Source organism: Eretmochelys imbricata, chromosome 1 (genome assembly GCF_965152235.1).
Source record: "Eretmochelys imbricata isolate rEreImb1 chromosome 1, rEreImb1.hap1, whole genome shotgun sequence".
NCBI lineage: Eukaryota > Metazoa > Chordata > Testudines > Cheloniidae > Eretmochelys > Eretmochelys imbricata.
The window spans coordinates 165534931-165549448 of record NC_135572.1 but is presented as its reverse complement, the minus strand read 5'-3'; the positions used below and the strand labels follow the sequence as shown (position 1 = coordinate 165549448).

Sequence of the window (14518 nt, the reverse complement as noted above, 5' to 3'; positions counted from 1 at the left end):
GTGGTTTATATTTGGTTAATGTTCACGTTTTCTTTGCATTTGTCAGTGCTGGATCTTAACTTCTTTTAAATGAAAGCTTAAATTCCAAGAACATGGTAGCAGCCTCCAGGAAAAAGTGCTGGTGTGCCAAACCACCATAAACAAGTCCAGTCTGACCCTCGCTGCACTGCATTGTGCAGTGGATATTTGTGGGAGGAACAAGACTCTACCTGCCAATCTTGCCTCTTATAGTGGGTGCATCAGCAATTCTAGGCCTGAAGGAGTAGAAACCATGGACCGGATGTGGATGCAGAGATTATAAATTGGGGGAAGAGGGGTGGCACACTTGATTTCAGCCCAGTCATAAGATATTTTAAACTTAAATGGGGGGAAATAGTTGTCAATTGTCTAACAATAGATATAAGAAAAAATGAATCACTGGTGAATTGATAATATAGAAACCATGCCACTTAACCAGTATTTGAGTTTAAAAATTATTTTAAAACTGATTTATTTGGGTCTTTTCATTAAACAGGAATCTTTCAGATATTGACCAAGATGGAAAACTTACAGCAGAAGAGTTTATTCTGGCTATGCACTTAATTGATGTGGCCATGGCTGGCCAACCATTGCCACCTGTACTGCCTCCAGAATATATTCCACCTTCATTTAGGTAAAATGGTTATAAATGGTGCAATTTCATTCCTAAACTACTTAATCTTGGCTTTGTTTGAGAAACCTGTTTTGATCTTTCTGTTCAGTTGTGTGAAAGTCGAGGATAAGAGGCTGGAAAAAGCTGCTACTTATCCCATTATCTCTGCATTGCACAGGCAGCATGCAATACTCTCTCACTGGGGAAATGTCTGCTGTAGCTTTTATTATTGGTTACTGGGAAATGAAAACGCTCCATCACAAGAAGTTACTTTAAGAGTACAGTTCTTGTCAATAAGTGAATTTTAGGAAAATAAACTGAGAACTAAAGCAATTTGAACTAAAATCTCTTGTAATTCAGCTACCCAATATTACCCTCCCTTTTACTGCACCACAAGGAGATATGTGAGAATTCAAAACTTGCCCTGAACTTCTACTATAGTAAATTCTGGTTTGTGGTCCAGTATTATTTATGGATTCCAAACACTGAGTTACTCTACTTCTTTTTCCATTTTCCTTTTCCAAGGCAAAATTGCAGTGAGACGGCACCTTTACATATGTTCACTGTCTCAGGAACTTGAAATTTAATCTTACAGATAGCGATTCATAACTTATTGCACACAGTGTTTTTTTAATTAAACTTTGAGCTTCTGTATCTCTGCTTCTTGAGCTCTTGCCTAGACCATAGTTGTCAAACATTTTGGCCATAATTGGTTTACACAATTTATAACTATTTTTAATTGGCAGAAGAGTACGCTCTGGCAGTGGCATCTCTGTGATAAGCTCAGTATCTGTAGACCAAAGGTTGCCAGAAGAACCAGTGTTGGAAGAAGAACAGCAACAACTGGAAAAGAAATTGCCAGGTAAATGAGTTTGCAGTGTTGTTGTAGCTGTGTTGGTCCCAGGATATCAGAGACAAGGTGGGTGAGGTAATATCTTTAATTGGACCAACTTAGTTGGTCAGAGACAAATTTTTGAGCTACACAGAGTTCTTCACGTGAGTGAGTGTAAGTTTAGATATGCTCTGTCCTGTTAAAGCAGAAAGCACTATCAGCTGCTCACATATATTAATAACATTAAGATTTTTTTGTTAAGGTTACATTGTGATGCGAGAAGCATGGCTGAGATATTGCTGTGTCCAACTGATTCCCAGTTTCTGAAATGGCTTCTGTGGGCCATTGTCAGCAGACACGGGAACAGTTTTCACACCGCTTTATCTTGCAGACTGGCCCAGACTGGGGCTACTGCAATAGTGGTATAACGTTACTTTTGACCCCCCCCCGACTTGCATCGAGTGCATTTTGGCCTGTGTGGAGGATCAGGACCATAGTGTGTATATACAAGTCTGTTTTATTGTAATCTGTGTACTTTATGCTTTTATACATTTTTAATCAGTTCTGTTTAAGAAGGTATCAAGTTTTCTGAACATTAACTAAATGGCTTCTGATATTAAAACATCTAAAACTTTATTGAGGAATTCTTGGCTTATGATGGGGTTGATACTTAGTTGTTGGTGTGAAGCAATAGTAACAACCAGCAGCCAGCGGGGCTTATCCTGCATGATGAGTTTTTAGAGCATATTTCTAGTTGAAATGTTCACTGCATTCTTTCAGAGAACTAGAGAAACAAAACTTGTTTCCACCCATCCAAAGTGTACTCCGTTTTCTTCACTATGAACTGCACATCTGCCCGAATGCCCCTCTGACAAAGGAGGACTGCACTCAGCTAAATTACCTCAATGAATCTACTCTATACCACTCAGTGGCAGCAAGATGGTGGCCCTGGTAGAATGATGTGGGGTATTGCCACCCCCTCAACAGGCTTCCTGTGCTGTGCCTCTAGGTAGTGCCAATCCTGGAGTGAGAGCTCTAACTTGAATCCTCAAACTGATGTCTTGTGTGGGATGTGTTATCACTATATCACTGGCCTAACCCTGAGGCAACTAGTGACTGAACCAAACCCAAAGCTTGGTGTCGTATTTTCACTCATGTCTTAGTGTTGTTTTATCAGAAAAATATCTTGAAATCATGCAGTATGTAGCTCACAGAAAAAATACCTTTTTAACTGCAGTTAAATTGCTCTTAAGCTGTTATACTGCATCTCAAACTTAACTTACCTCTTTCTGTGTCTGCTCTATTATAAATGAAGTGCTGTAAATAAAATGATAATCAGTGAATATATTAAGTGATAAAATGTGAGGCTCAAGGTGAGCACAGTAGTTTAAGAATTGTGCTCTTCACTGCCTGGATTCAACTGGACAGTTTTTCAGAAGTTTTCCTAAATAAATTAATGAATCATAGCCTGCACTTTCTTGGCTTAGTAATAAGGTAGCTTCCACCTCAGTGGTGCTACATGGCAGTGGTTTCTAATCTCCTTGGAAAGTCATAGCTTTTACTAAACTAAAACTTGGACTTTTGGTTCTCAGTGAACAACACACACTTGATAGTATACGATTCACATATGTTGAGGGGCTCCAAATCCTAGAGTATGCAAGATGGGGGGGAATGGACTGCCTAAACGCCAGTATACACATCTGGATAGAAGCTGGGCTTGTGGCACAGAGGAGCCCAAAGGGTAGGCCTGGAATTCATCCTTCAAGTAAGGATGAGGGCTTTGGTGGAGATGGCAATATAAGTGCCAGTGACAACATCAAGAAGTATTCATTACAGTTCTGCTTATCCGTAGTTGAGAACGAGGTTGGAATACTGTTGGACACTTGTTGCATGTAGCAAACTGTTCTTGGCTCACCAGTCTGTTTTCATAGTCCTTTTGTTTGGTTGCTTGGTTTTTTTAGACAAAGCAAAGCTTAATTTCACCATTCACATTTTCTTGTGTTGAAGTTACGTTTGAAGATAAAAAACGTGAGAACTTTGAACGTGGCAATCTGGAGCTCGAAAAGCGGAGGCAGGCCCTTCTGGAGCAGCAACGCAAAGAGCAAGAGCGTCTAGCACAACTGGAACGGGCGGAGCAGGAAAGGAAAGAACGTGAACGACAGGAGCAAGAACGTAAAAGACAACTGGAGCTGGAAAAGCAATTAGAAAAACAACGTGAATTGGAACGTCAGAGAGAAGAAGAAAGGCGGAAAGAAATAGAAAGGCGAGAGGTAAATGGATACAGAGGTAGTAGTGTTTCTGAAAATTGTCTTTTGATCTGAACAAAACCGAAAAAAGTATGTTGGCAAGTATTTTACCATACTTTCTTTATTATAAAAGTCTTTACTTGTTTATAATTCCTTAGAAACTAATCGGTTTGTTAGTGAAATATTTTTCTTGCTACAATTAAGGAACAGACTTCAGTTTCAAGTTTCCTGGAAGTAGATAGAGACAACTTTAGCTAAATCTGGGATGTTTTCTTGTGAAATGTCTCCCATCATACTGAATGGATCAGACAGTTAGATGTAGCATAAAGTGTTCTTGACCTCCAACCTCAAAACTTTCTGCAACGTGAAGTGATCCTGCTTTCAATGAAGGAGCAAAGACTTCTGCCTGGGGTTGGAAATTCTTCATGCTTCTGATGCAGTCAGTACATGAGGTGAAGAGAAAATTCAATGGCAAGCTTAGGAAGAGCTGCTGTGTTTTGAAATCACCAGACTTTAACTGTTTTTAAAATTTAACGGAGCAGCACTTGACCTTCTACTCCCATATATGTTTGAGAAATTGTGTGTGATTATTCAGAGTTTATTGAAATGTCAAATTAAATGTGGGTTAATTTATTAAAATGGAAGGAATATTTGTATTTCAAAAGTAGCACCTTTGCTCATTGTGGCCTCAGTTGACCAAGAGTGTTAAGCACATCCTAACTTTAAGCAGTGGGATGATTCTCTTGTTGTTAAAGCTAGGCATATACTTAAGTACTTTTTGAACAGGGGCATATATTAATGCTTCCAGTGTACACTATACTAGAACTATTCTAATGAGGGAGTAGGGTAGATTCACAGACTGGGCATTTCAATAGTAATTGTTTTTTTACATACTATAGGCTGCAAAAAGGGAACTTGAAAGGCAAAGACAACTTGAGTGGGAGCGTAATCGTCGGCAAGAACTACTAAATCAAAGAAACAAAGAACAAGAGGACATAGTTGTGCTAAAGGCAAAGAAAAAGACTTTAGAATTTGAGTTGGAAGCTCTAGTAAGTGAAGATCTTTTTAAAATGTTGTAGGTTTAAGTATTTTATTATATATGACCAACCATTTCCAAAAAACTTGTATTTAAGAGAAAAAATGGAGGGGTGATTACATTGTAAATGAAGTACAAGATCACAGTAACAAACACTACAGAATCTTGATTAGTTTCCATAATTACATCTTGGTTTTTATTCTACAACTAATCGACTACTTTTAGTTTTAGAAAGCATATAAATTCCAGATTTGCATGATGAATTATTGTAGTAACCAAAATGTATCTCTTCTTGCTGAAGAATGATAAAAAACATCAGCTGGAGGGAAAGCTTCAGGATATCAGGTGTCGATTGTCTATCCAAAGACATGAAATTGAGAGCACAAACAAATCTAGAGAACTGAGAATTGCAGAAATTACACACTTGCAACAGCAGTTACAGGTGAGCATGTTGGTGATTCTTATGTTTAGCCTTTAGGCTTGTTTTATATCCTCACCCATCTGGATTAGTGTCCTGACCAAACTTCCCCGCCAAACATTGCATGCTACTTTGTCATTCCTGAATAGTTCCTCTAATTCATTTTTATAGTGTCTTTCATGCTAAAAGATCAAGTCACTCTTAAAACTATGCATAGGAATTGCTTACCACACTGGAAATTAGCAGCAATTGATTGAACATGCACAGCAATATCTCAAAAAGAAAAGGAGTACTTGTGGCACCTTAGAGACTAACCAATTTATTTGAGCATAAGCTTTCGTGAGCTACAGCTCTCCATCTGATGAGAGAGCTGTAGCTCACGAAAGCTTATGCTCAAATAAATTGGTTAGTCTCTAAGGTGCCACAAGTACTCCTTTTCTTTTTGCGAATACAGACTAACACGGTTGCTACTCTGAAACCTAGCAATATCTCACACTCTTCAGATTGGAAGAAGTGATTAAATTGTCTATCTGAAAATGTACGGGGAATTGAGGGAGGTGGATTTTTTTATTAAAATATACATTTATCTATAGGAGCCCATCCCATACATTCAAATATAAGTACTACCCATAAGAAGTAGCTACCAAACTCCTCCAACCCTCAATCGAGCACCCTCCCAAGTTGGAATTCATCAGCACATTGTGGCGAACAACAGTCTTGTGAAAAGCCTGTATAGCAAACAAAGGCATAACAAGATCAGGAGGCTGGAAGATGGAAAACTTAAGATGGAAGTAAGAGTGAAAGTTTTAATGATAAGGGTAGTTAATAATTGCAATAAATTACCAAGGATTTGGTAAATTCTCCATCACTTAGAATCTTTGAATAAAGATTGGATATTTTCTGAAGATAGCTCCAGTTTCAAATACATGTTACTGATAGCCCCAATTCAACTAAACATTGAGTGAAATCCCAATGCCTGTGGTATGCAGGAGGTTAGACTTTTTTATTCCTTCTATGAAGTTGTGAAAAATGCCATTGGACTGTAGATAACAGAGGTGTTTAATGCCTATTTGACTTCAGTCTTCACTAAAAAGGTTAACGGTGCCCAGATGCTCAACACAACTAATATCAACGGCAAAGGGGAAGGAGTGCAAGCCAAAACAGGGAAAGAACAGGCTAAAGAATATTTAGATAAGTTGCATGTAACTTAAGTCAGCAGGGCCTGTTGAAATTGATCCTAGGGTACTTAAGGAACTAGTTGAAGCAATCTTGGAACCATTAGCAATGATCTTTGAGAACTCTTGGGAGGATGGTTGAGGTCCCAAAAGACCAGAGAAAGGCAGGTACTATGTTTGCCTATCTTTAAAGGACCCAGGGAATTATAGATCAGACAGCCTAACTTTGGTGCCTGGAAAGATACTGGAACAAATTTGTTAAACAATCCATTTATAAGCACCTGCAGGATAATAGGATTATCAAAAATAGTCCCTATGGATTTGTTAAGAACAAATCATGCCAAAACAACCTAATTTCCTTCTTTGATAGGGTTACTGGCCTATTGGATGGGGGGGAAGCAGTAGATGAGATGTATCTTTATTTTAGTAAGGTTTTGACACAGTCCCACACGATATTCTCATAAGCAAAGCAGGGAGATGTGGTCTAGATGAAATTACTATAAGGTGCATTCACAACTGGTTGAAAGCCCATACTTAGAATTAATGCCCTAAATCTGCAGCAAGGAAGATTTAGGTTAGATATTAGGAAAAACATTCTAACTGTGAGGGTAGTTAAATTCTGGAATAGGGTTCCAAGGGAGGTTGTGGAATTCCCATCATTGGAGAGTTTTAAAACAAGTTGGACAAATTTTTGTCAGGGATGGCCCAAGGTTTATTTGGTTCTGCTGCCACAGAGATGATTTCTCAAGGTCCCTTCCAGCTCTACATTTTTATGATTCTATGACCACAAGTGTTTGGGACCGTAGTAAGTTAAATGGTGGATGGGTTTGGATATTTATATACGTGGGGAAAGTCCTTTTTTTTTAATAGAACTTGTAGGATGAGCTCCCACAACATAGAATGGATACTTACAGATATTTTATTTACGAATATTTGCTAAAGCCAGAAGGAACCACTATGATCACCTGATCCAAACTCCTGTGTAACACAGGCCATAGAACTTCTCTGAAATAAATTCAAATGTATGGACTCTCATTCCCTAAATTTTACATCTCAGTCAAGAGAAGTGAAAAATCTTTTCCTGTGAACATCCAGTATTCAGATTTATTTTAATGAGCTTTTGGTATTTTACTAACATATCCTTGCTGTAGATGGAAAGAGAGTAAAGGGGGCACTGACCTATGATTTTTGATACTCAAATGTAGTATATTATTCTGTTTCTTTAACAGTTAACATTGTCATGTTTAAATAAATGAGAAAATAATTTAGATTCCTGCAGAGGATCTCTGGTGAAATTCTGCCCTCAGCATGTACGTACACTTCCTGACTTTTGCTGGAAGCTGTGCATGTATATCTGAAGGCAGAATTTGTCTCTTCACTACTTTTTAGTTCAAGTGACTTCTTATTTTACACATGCAGACAGCAGTGATGTTTTGTTAGAAAGATTTTATGTTCCTGGTGTGAAACCAAGCTATTTTCCTGTATTTTAAAGTTAGAAAATAGTGTTGTTTTAATACTGAAATTACCAGGTAAAATATACAGTAGGGAGTTTTTTTGGTGGGTTTTTTTTTTTTATAGTCTAGTCCTGGCAATTTAGTTTTTCTTTTCTCGCCTGTTTTTTCTCCTTCACCATCCCAAATTTCAGACAAGCAAGGAGTGATTTGATATATATGTTAAATGTTGTGGTATTCATTGTACTATTAGTTAGAAACTCTAGTTAAATTGTAAGATCTTTAGGGCAAAGATGACCATTCTGTGTTTTGTTCAGCACCTAGCACAATAGGGTCCTGGTCCATGATGGGGATTTTTGGTGCTTCTGCAGAACTACTACTATTAATTCTTAATTTCAAAGAGGATGAATTGAAATTTCAATTGTGAAGATGTAAGGTTAAAGCTGTCTTAAAACTCAAACCTACAGTTACTTTTTTCAAGCCATATACAGCATAGTCTGTTCACTCGAATGAAGTCAGCACTTGGAAGTTAAATCTCTCAATTTTATGCTGACATTGTATCATTTTAGTTTATGGCTTTCAATTTTATATTCTTAAGTTTAAATTTTAAACGTCTTAAATTTCCTTTGGAGTATTATGTGGTACACTGTTAGACCCTTCATAATAGTAGCCTTTTTTTGATTGTAGTAATCATTGTAATAAAATAAGCTTCAGTTTAGGGATGTCTGTGACACTTACAGTGCTAAACTTAATTTGACGCAAGCAATGACAAAAAGTCTTTCAAAACTTTTTGGCAAACTCAAGCATCAGTAAGTCTACAGCATCTTAAAATCTGCTGCTGTTTACATACTGCAGTAATGGCTCAAATTAACAAGTAGCAGCTAACTGAAGGAGAAACTGGCTGCAAGTGAGGAAATTCATACAGTATAATCCTTTTATGTAACATAAGGACTACTTAAAAAAGACGTGCATAGAGCCTAAATTTCATGTAAAAGTAATGACCACTTGTATTTCCCTTTACCCCTAAACACTTAAGCTGTTACTAGAAATTGTTTAAAAGAATGTACCACAAATCAAAGGGGTGTACAAATTTAGATAAGTTGTGTGGTGAAACTGTTGTGAACCCGCCCCCGCCCCCTCCCCCCCAATAAGCAACCCAAATCCTTGCAAAGCTTTTTAAACATATGCTGCCCCTGGTGTCCTGGGAGAATGTGAGGCCACTGGGCAATCAAGTTGCTAAAGGAGCACTCAAGGAAGACAAGGCCACTGTGGAAAAGCTAAATTTGCATCAGTCTTTACTGCAGAGGATGTGAGGGAGATTCCCACATCTGAGCCATTCCTTTTAGGTGACAAATCTGAGGAACTGTCCCAGACTGAAGTGTCAATAGAGGTGGTTTTGGAACAAATTCATAAATTAAACCGTAGTTCCCCTGGACCTGATGGTATTCACCCAAGAGTTCTGAAAAAACTCAAATACAAACTCCTAACTGTGGTATGTAACATATTGCTTAAATCAACCTCTGTACCAGATGACTGGAGGACAGCTAATATAACACTGATTTTTTTTTTAAAAGGCTCCAGAGGTGATCCTGTCAATTACAGGCCAGTAAGCCTAACTTCAGTACTAGGGAAATTGGTTGAAACTACGGTAAAGAACAGAAGTGTCAGACATATAAATGAACACCGTATGATGGGGAAGAGTCAGCATGGCTTTTTGTAAAGAGAAATCATAACTCGTCCATCTATTAGAATTCTTTGAGGGAGTCAACAAGCATGTGGACAAGGGTGATCCAGTGAACTTAGTGTACTTGGACTTTCAGAAATCCTTTGACAACATGCCCACACCAAGACTGTTAAGAAAAGTAAGGAGTCATGGGATAAGAAGGAATGTCCTTTCATGGGTCAGTAACTGGGACAAAGATAGGAAACAAAGAATAGGAATAAATGGTTAGTTTTCATAGTGGAGAGAGGTAAATAGCAGAGTCCCCCAAGCATCCGTACTGGGACCGGTGCTGATTAACCTATCCATAAATGATCTTGAAAAGGGGTAAACAATGAGATGGCAAAGTTTGCATTCGATACAAGCTTATTCAGGGTAGCAAAGTCTAAAGTAGACTGCGAAGAGTGACAAAGGGATCTCACAACCCTGGGACTCTGGGCAACAAAATGGGAGATGAAATTCAGTGTTGATTAAATGCTAAGTAATACATATTGGGAAACATAATCCCAACTATATATACAAAATGATAGGGTCTATATTAGTTTTATCACTTAAGAAAGACCTTGGAGTCATTGTGGATAGTTCTCTGAAAGCATTTGCTCAGTATGCAGCAGCAGCAGTCAAAAAAGCTAACCATATTAGGAACTGTTAGAAAAGGGATAGAATCTAGATAATAAGACAGAAAATATCATAATGCCATAATATAAATCCACAATATGCCCACATCTTGAATACTGCTTACAGTTCTGGTTGCCTCATCTCAAAAAGTACAGAAAAGAGCAACAATGGAACAGCTTCCATATGAGGAGAGGTTAAAAAGATTGGGACTGTTCAGCTTAGAAAAGATGACTGAGGGGGGAATATGATAGAGATCTATAAAATCATGAGTGGTGTGGGGAAAGTAAGTAAGGAAGTGTTATTTTACCCCTTCACATAACACAGATACCAAGGTTGTCCATTGATAGGCAGCAGGTTTAAAACAAACATGAGGAAGTACTACTTCACACAATACACAGTCAGCCTGTGGAACTCCATTACCAGGAGTAGATGTTGTGAAAGCCAAAAGTTTAACTGGGTTCAAAAAAGAATTGAATAAGTTCATCAAGATGATCAGGGATGCAGCCTTATGCTCTGGGTGTCCTTAAACCTCTGAATACCAGGAGATGAGGCTGGATGACGGGATAGATCACTTGATAATTGCCCTAGTCTGTGCGTTCTCTCTGAAGCACCTTTCAGTGGCCACTGTCAGAAGACAGGATCCTGGGTTAGATGGACCATTGGTCTGACCCAGTATGGCCATTCTGATGTTCTTACGACAAATGCTATTTTAGGTAATTGCATTTTTTCTACAGACTAAACTGAGTTCATGTTCTCTTGCCATATACTGTTTCTATGAACTGTAAACAATTCTTTCCTTCCACATTGGAATTGGCTATATTTTTATGGTAGGTAAAATGGCTTGTTTATGTAGCTTGTAAAGAACTTTTGCATCCTTTAGAATGAAAGGTGCTGCGTAAATTTTAGATATTAATATGGCTCTGGGTAAGGCTGCGAGTTTGTCACAGAGGAACGAAGTCACGGATTCCATGACTTTCCAGGATCTCTGTTACTTCTGCAGTGGCCTTTGCAGCTGGCCTGTGGGCTGCCTGAGCAGCTCAGGCAGCACCTGGGCCAGCTGCACCAGCAGTTGCTGGAACAGTCTCAGGCCACCACCACACCCCCACCCCCGCAGCAGGAGTTTGGGTATAGAGGGGGCTCAGGGCTGGGGCAGGGGGTTGGGGCATGGGAGGGAGTGAGGGCTGCAGGCAGCATTCACCTCAGGGAGCGGCGACATGTTCCTCCATCAGCTCCTAGGCAGAGGTACAGCCAGGTGGCGCCACACGCTGCCTCCGCCCACATGCGCCGGCCCTGCAGCTCCCATTGGTCGTGGTTCCCAGCAAATGGGAGCTTCCAGCCCCACCAATCCCTTCCCCCCGAGCACCTGTGGCACTCCCGGGCCACCCCTCACCCCCACCCTACCCCAGAGCACCCAAGATTAGTCAGGGGTATATAGTACAGGTCATGGACCGTGAATTTTTGTTTACTGCCTGTGACCTGTCCATGACTTTTACTAAAAATACCCATGACTAAAACGTAGCCTTAGCTATGAGTAGTTGCATTTTCATGAGTTCATTAACTGCTGCATTGTTTGTCTGAACTGCACATAACACATGTATCTATTAGGAATTGATATGTGAGAGTCTTCTGGTTTGTTTGATACTGTTTTTATAGGTTCTTATGATCCCCATCCCCGTAACACTTGAGCACCTCTTAGCTTTCTAAAAACAGAAATACCAGTAAGAATTGTTTTTGTACTGTTCTCTCGCTCTTTCCCCTCCCCCATCTAGCTCTTAAGGTGTTTTGTTTGATTAGTTGTTTGGAGGGTGGGTAACCTGTGTGGGTGTTTCTTTGTGTAGAAACAAAGGAAAAGCTGACTCAACCAAATGAGTGGAGAATGATTAAATAACTGAAGTCACTCTCTTAAAAGATAAGAATGATCACAGACCTAAGTCCAGCTCTTGTGAAGGTTTTTTCTTCTGTATCAGTGGACTTCCTCCTTTAGCTTACAGCTTTCTGCTTTCAGAGCAAAGCAAATTTAACACATTGAAGATTGAGCCCTAGTCATCAGGATTCTCTCCTCCCTAAATCCCCTTGAAATGGGGTTTATTTTCACCAAAGTCAAAACTGATATTTCCGTAACACTTTGGTTCTTCTCTACAAAGTGAGAAATATATAAAACAGAGTAAAGAGAACATTTATAAAGTGGAGATAGAAAATAGAGTAGTAATGGAAGAGTTGAAAGCTTGAAATGTGGCAACACACTGTAAGTGGATTGAATGTTAGAAAACTCTGTAGAATGGAGAAACAACTGAGCTACTACAATATTTTATCACTTAATTCATGAGTCATTAACATAGGCGCTGACTCTGTAGGTGCTCTGGGGCTGGAGCACCCACAGGCAGCCAAGTTCCTTCCCAACCCGAGTGTGCCGTGCCCATGCTCCTCCACCTACCTCCCAGCACTTCCCGCTGCCAAACAGCTGTTTGACGAGGCTTAGGACTTTCCGGGGGGAGGAGCAGGGACGAGGCACGCTCAGGGGAGGAGGCGAAGAAGAGGTGGGGCAGGGACGGGGACTTGGGGGAAGGGGGTGGAATGGGGATGGGAAGGGGGCAGGGACTTTAGGGAAGGGATGGAATGGGGGCAGGGTGAGGGCAGTGCAGGGGCGAGGCCAGGGGCGGGGGTGGGGTTGAGCACCCACTGGGAACAGTGGAAGTCGGCGCCTATGACGTTACTGATTTTATCACATGCATACAAGGCTTGAATGCATGCAAATGTCCTTAAAATGTTACAGTGAAACTGATGTCATAAAGTTAGTATAAAAGGTATCACTGTAGGAGATCCGAAGGGGAGCAATTTACCTGCTTTTTAAAAAATAATTGTTTGCCTAACTGTATTAGTTCTGAGTGGGGGAGAAATTCCTCCCTCCCTGTAAATGTACCCTATGCAGCATACAACTGCTTTTTGCTTATCTCAATCATTAGTTTGCCCTCTGTTTAATTCCATTAAAATTTCCAAAACAAAATCAACTGTGTTGAAAATTACCTACTTTCTAACCTTCATTCAAACCACTCGTGGTTTTAGGTTTGGGTAAATGGTTACAATCTGAATTGAATCCTGAGCATCCAGCAATGCAATTAATACAGAGCATTAACTGTTTATAAATGCTCTATTCACAATGATTGGAACTGAATTACCATCATACCCTTAAAAAGAAAAGGAGTGCTTGTGGCACCTTAGAGACTAACAAATTTATTTGAGCATAAGCTTTCGTGAGCTAGAGCTCACTTCATTGGATGCATTCAGTGAAAATGAATGCATCCGATGAAGTGAGCTGTAGCTCACGAAAGCTCATGCTCAAATAAATTTGTTAGTCTCTAAGGTGCTACAAGTACTCCTTTTCTTTTTGTGAATACAGACTAACACGGCTGCTACTCTGAAACCCATCATACCCTTATTTGTTTGATTATTTTCTTTTTAGCTTAAAGGTACCCAAATCATGGCCCTTCAGTATCAGCTTCTCCCAGTACACGATCCAACATTAATGTCATATTCCTCAAGTGTTGCTGCTTGAATGATTTATCACTGTATGATCACAAACCTGTAAATAATGGTGACTAATCAATAGGAAAGAGCAAAATTGCCTTGAGAGAACCTAGAAAGTAATCAGAAATTGCAAGGACATTGAGTCAATTCCTCAAAAATATTCATAAATATACATGACCACCTCATTTATAGAGGAGAAAACAAAAAGCATCTGATTGGCCTTTTTTTAAAGGAGGTTCCCAGACTCTTAATTCAAAAACTTACAAAAATCAATAGTAATAATTATCTTCATAAGATGGGGTGTCTCTCCCTTTAATTTCAGTTGGAAATCAAATGGTGCCTAATGTTTGAGTGAGATACATCTGGCTGACATTTATGATACCACACTCTTAATATACAGTGGTCAATAAACACATTTGGAAAGTCTTTGCTAAATGATCCTTTCTCCAAGTTTCTTGGGAGTGAAAAGCTGAATTAATTAAAATAGTGACTACTCTTCCAACTACTGCAAGTATTAAAAGTAGGGCTGTTGATTTAATCACAGTTAACTCATGCGATTAACTAAAAAAAAATTAATCGCGATTAATCACAGTTTTAATCACACTGCTAAACAATAGAGTACCAACTGAAATGTATTAAATATTTTTGAATGTTTTTCTACATTTTCAAATATATTAATTTCAATTACAGCACAGAATACCAAGTGTACAGTGTTCACTTTATATTATTAATTTTTATTCCAAATATTTGCACTGTAAAAATGATAAAAGAAATAGTATTTTTCACTTCAGCTCGTACAGGTAATGTAGTGCAATCTCTTTATTGTGAAAGTGCAATTTACAAATGTAGATTTTTTTGTGTATGTG

The 14518-nt window shown here is 39.1% G+C and overlaps 1 protein-coding gene across 5 annotated transcripts in view; it reads left to right on the top strand.

Annotated features, from left to right (window-relative positions):
• ITSN1 (intersectin 1) overlaps positions 1-14518 on the top strand; it is a 226089-nt gene that overhangs the window by 93816 nt on the left and 117755 nt on the right. For all 5 annotated transcript variants that reach the window (XM_077818952.1, XM_077818938.1, XM_077818930.1 and 2 more), the window contains 5 exons: positions 515-652; positions 1378-1493; positions 3471-3733; positions 4609-4758; positions 5047-5187. In XM_077818952.1, coding sequence (XP_077675078.1) covers positions 515-652; positions 1378-1493; positions 3471-3733; positions 4609-4758; positions 5047-5187 — 808 coding nt within the window. The remainder of the gene's footprint in view (positions 1-514; positions 653-1377; positions 1494-3470; positions 3734-4608; positions 4759-5046; positions 5188-14518) is intronic.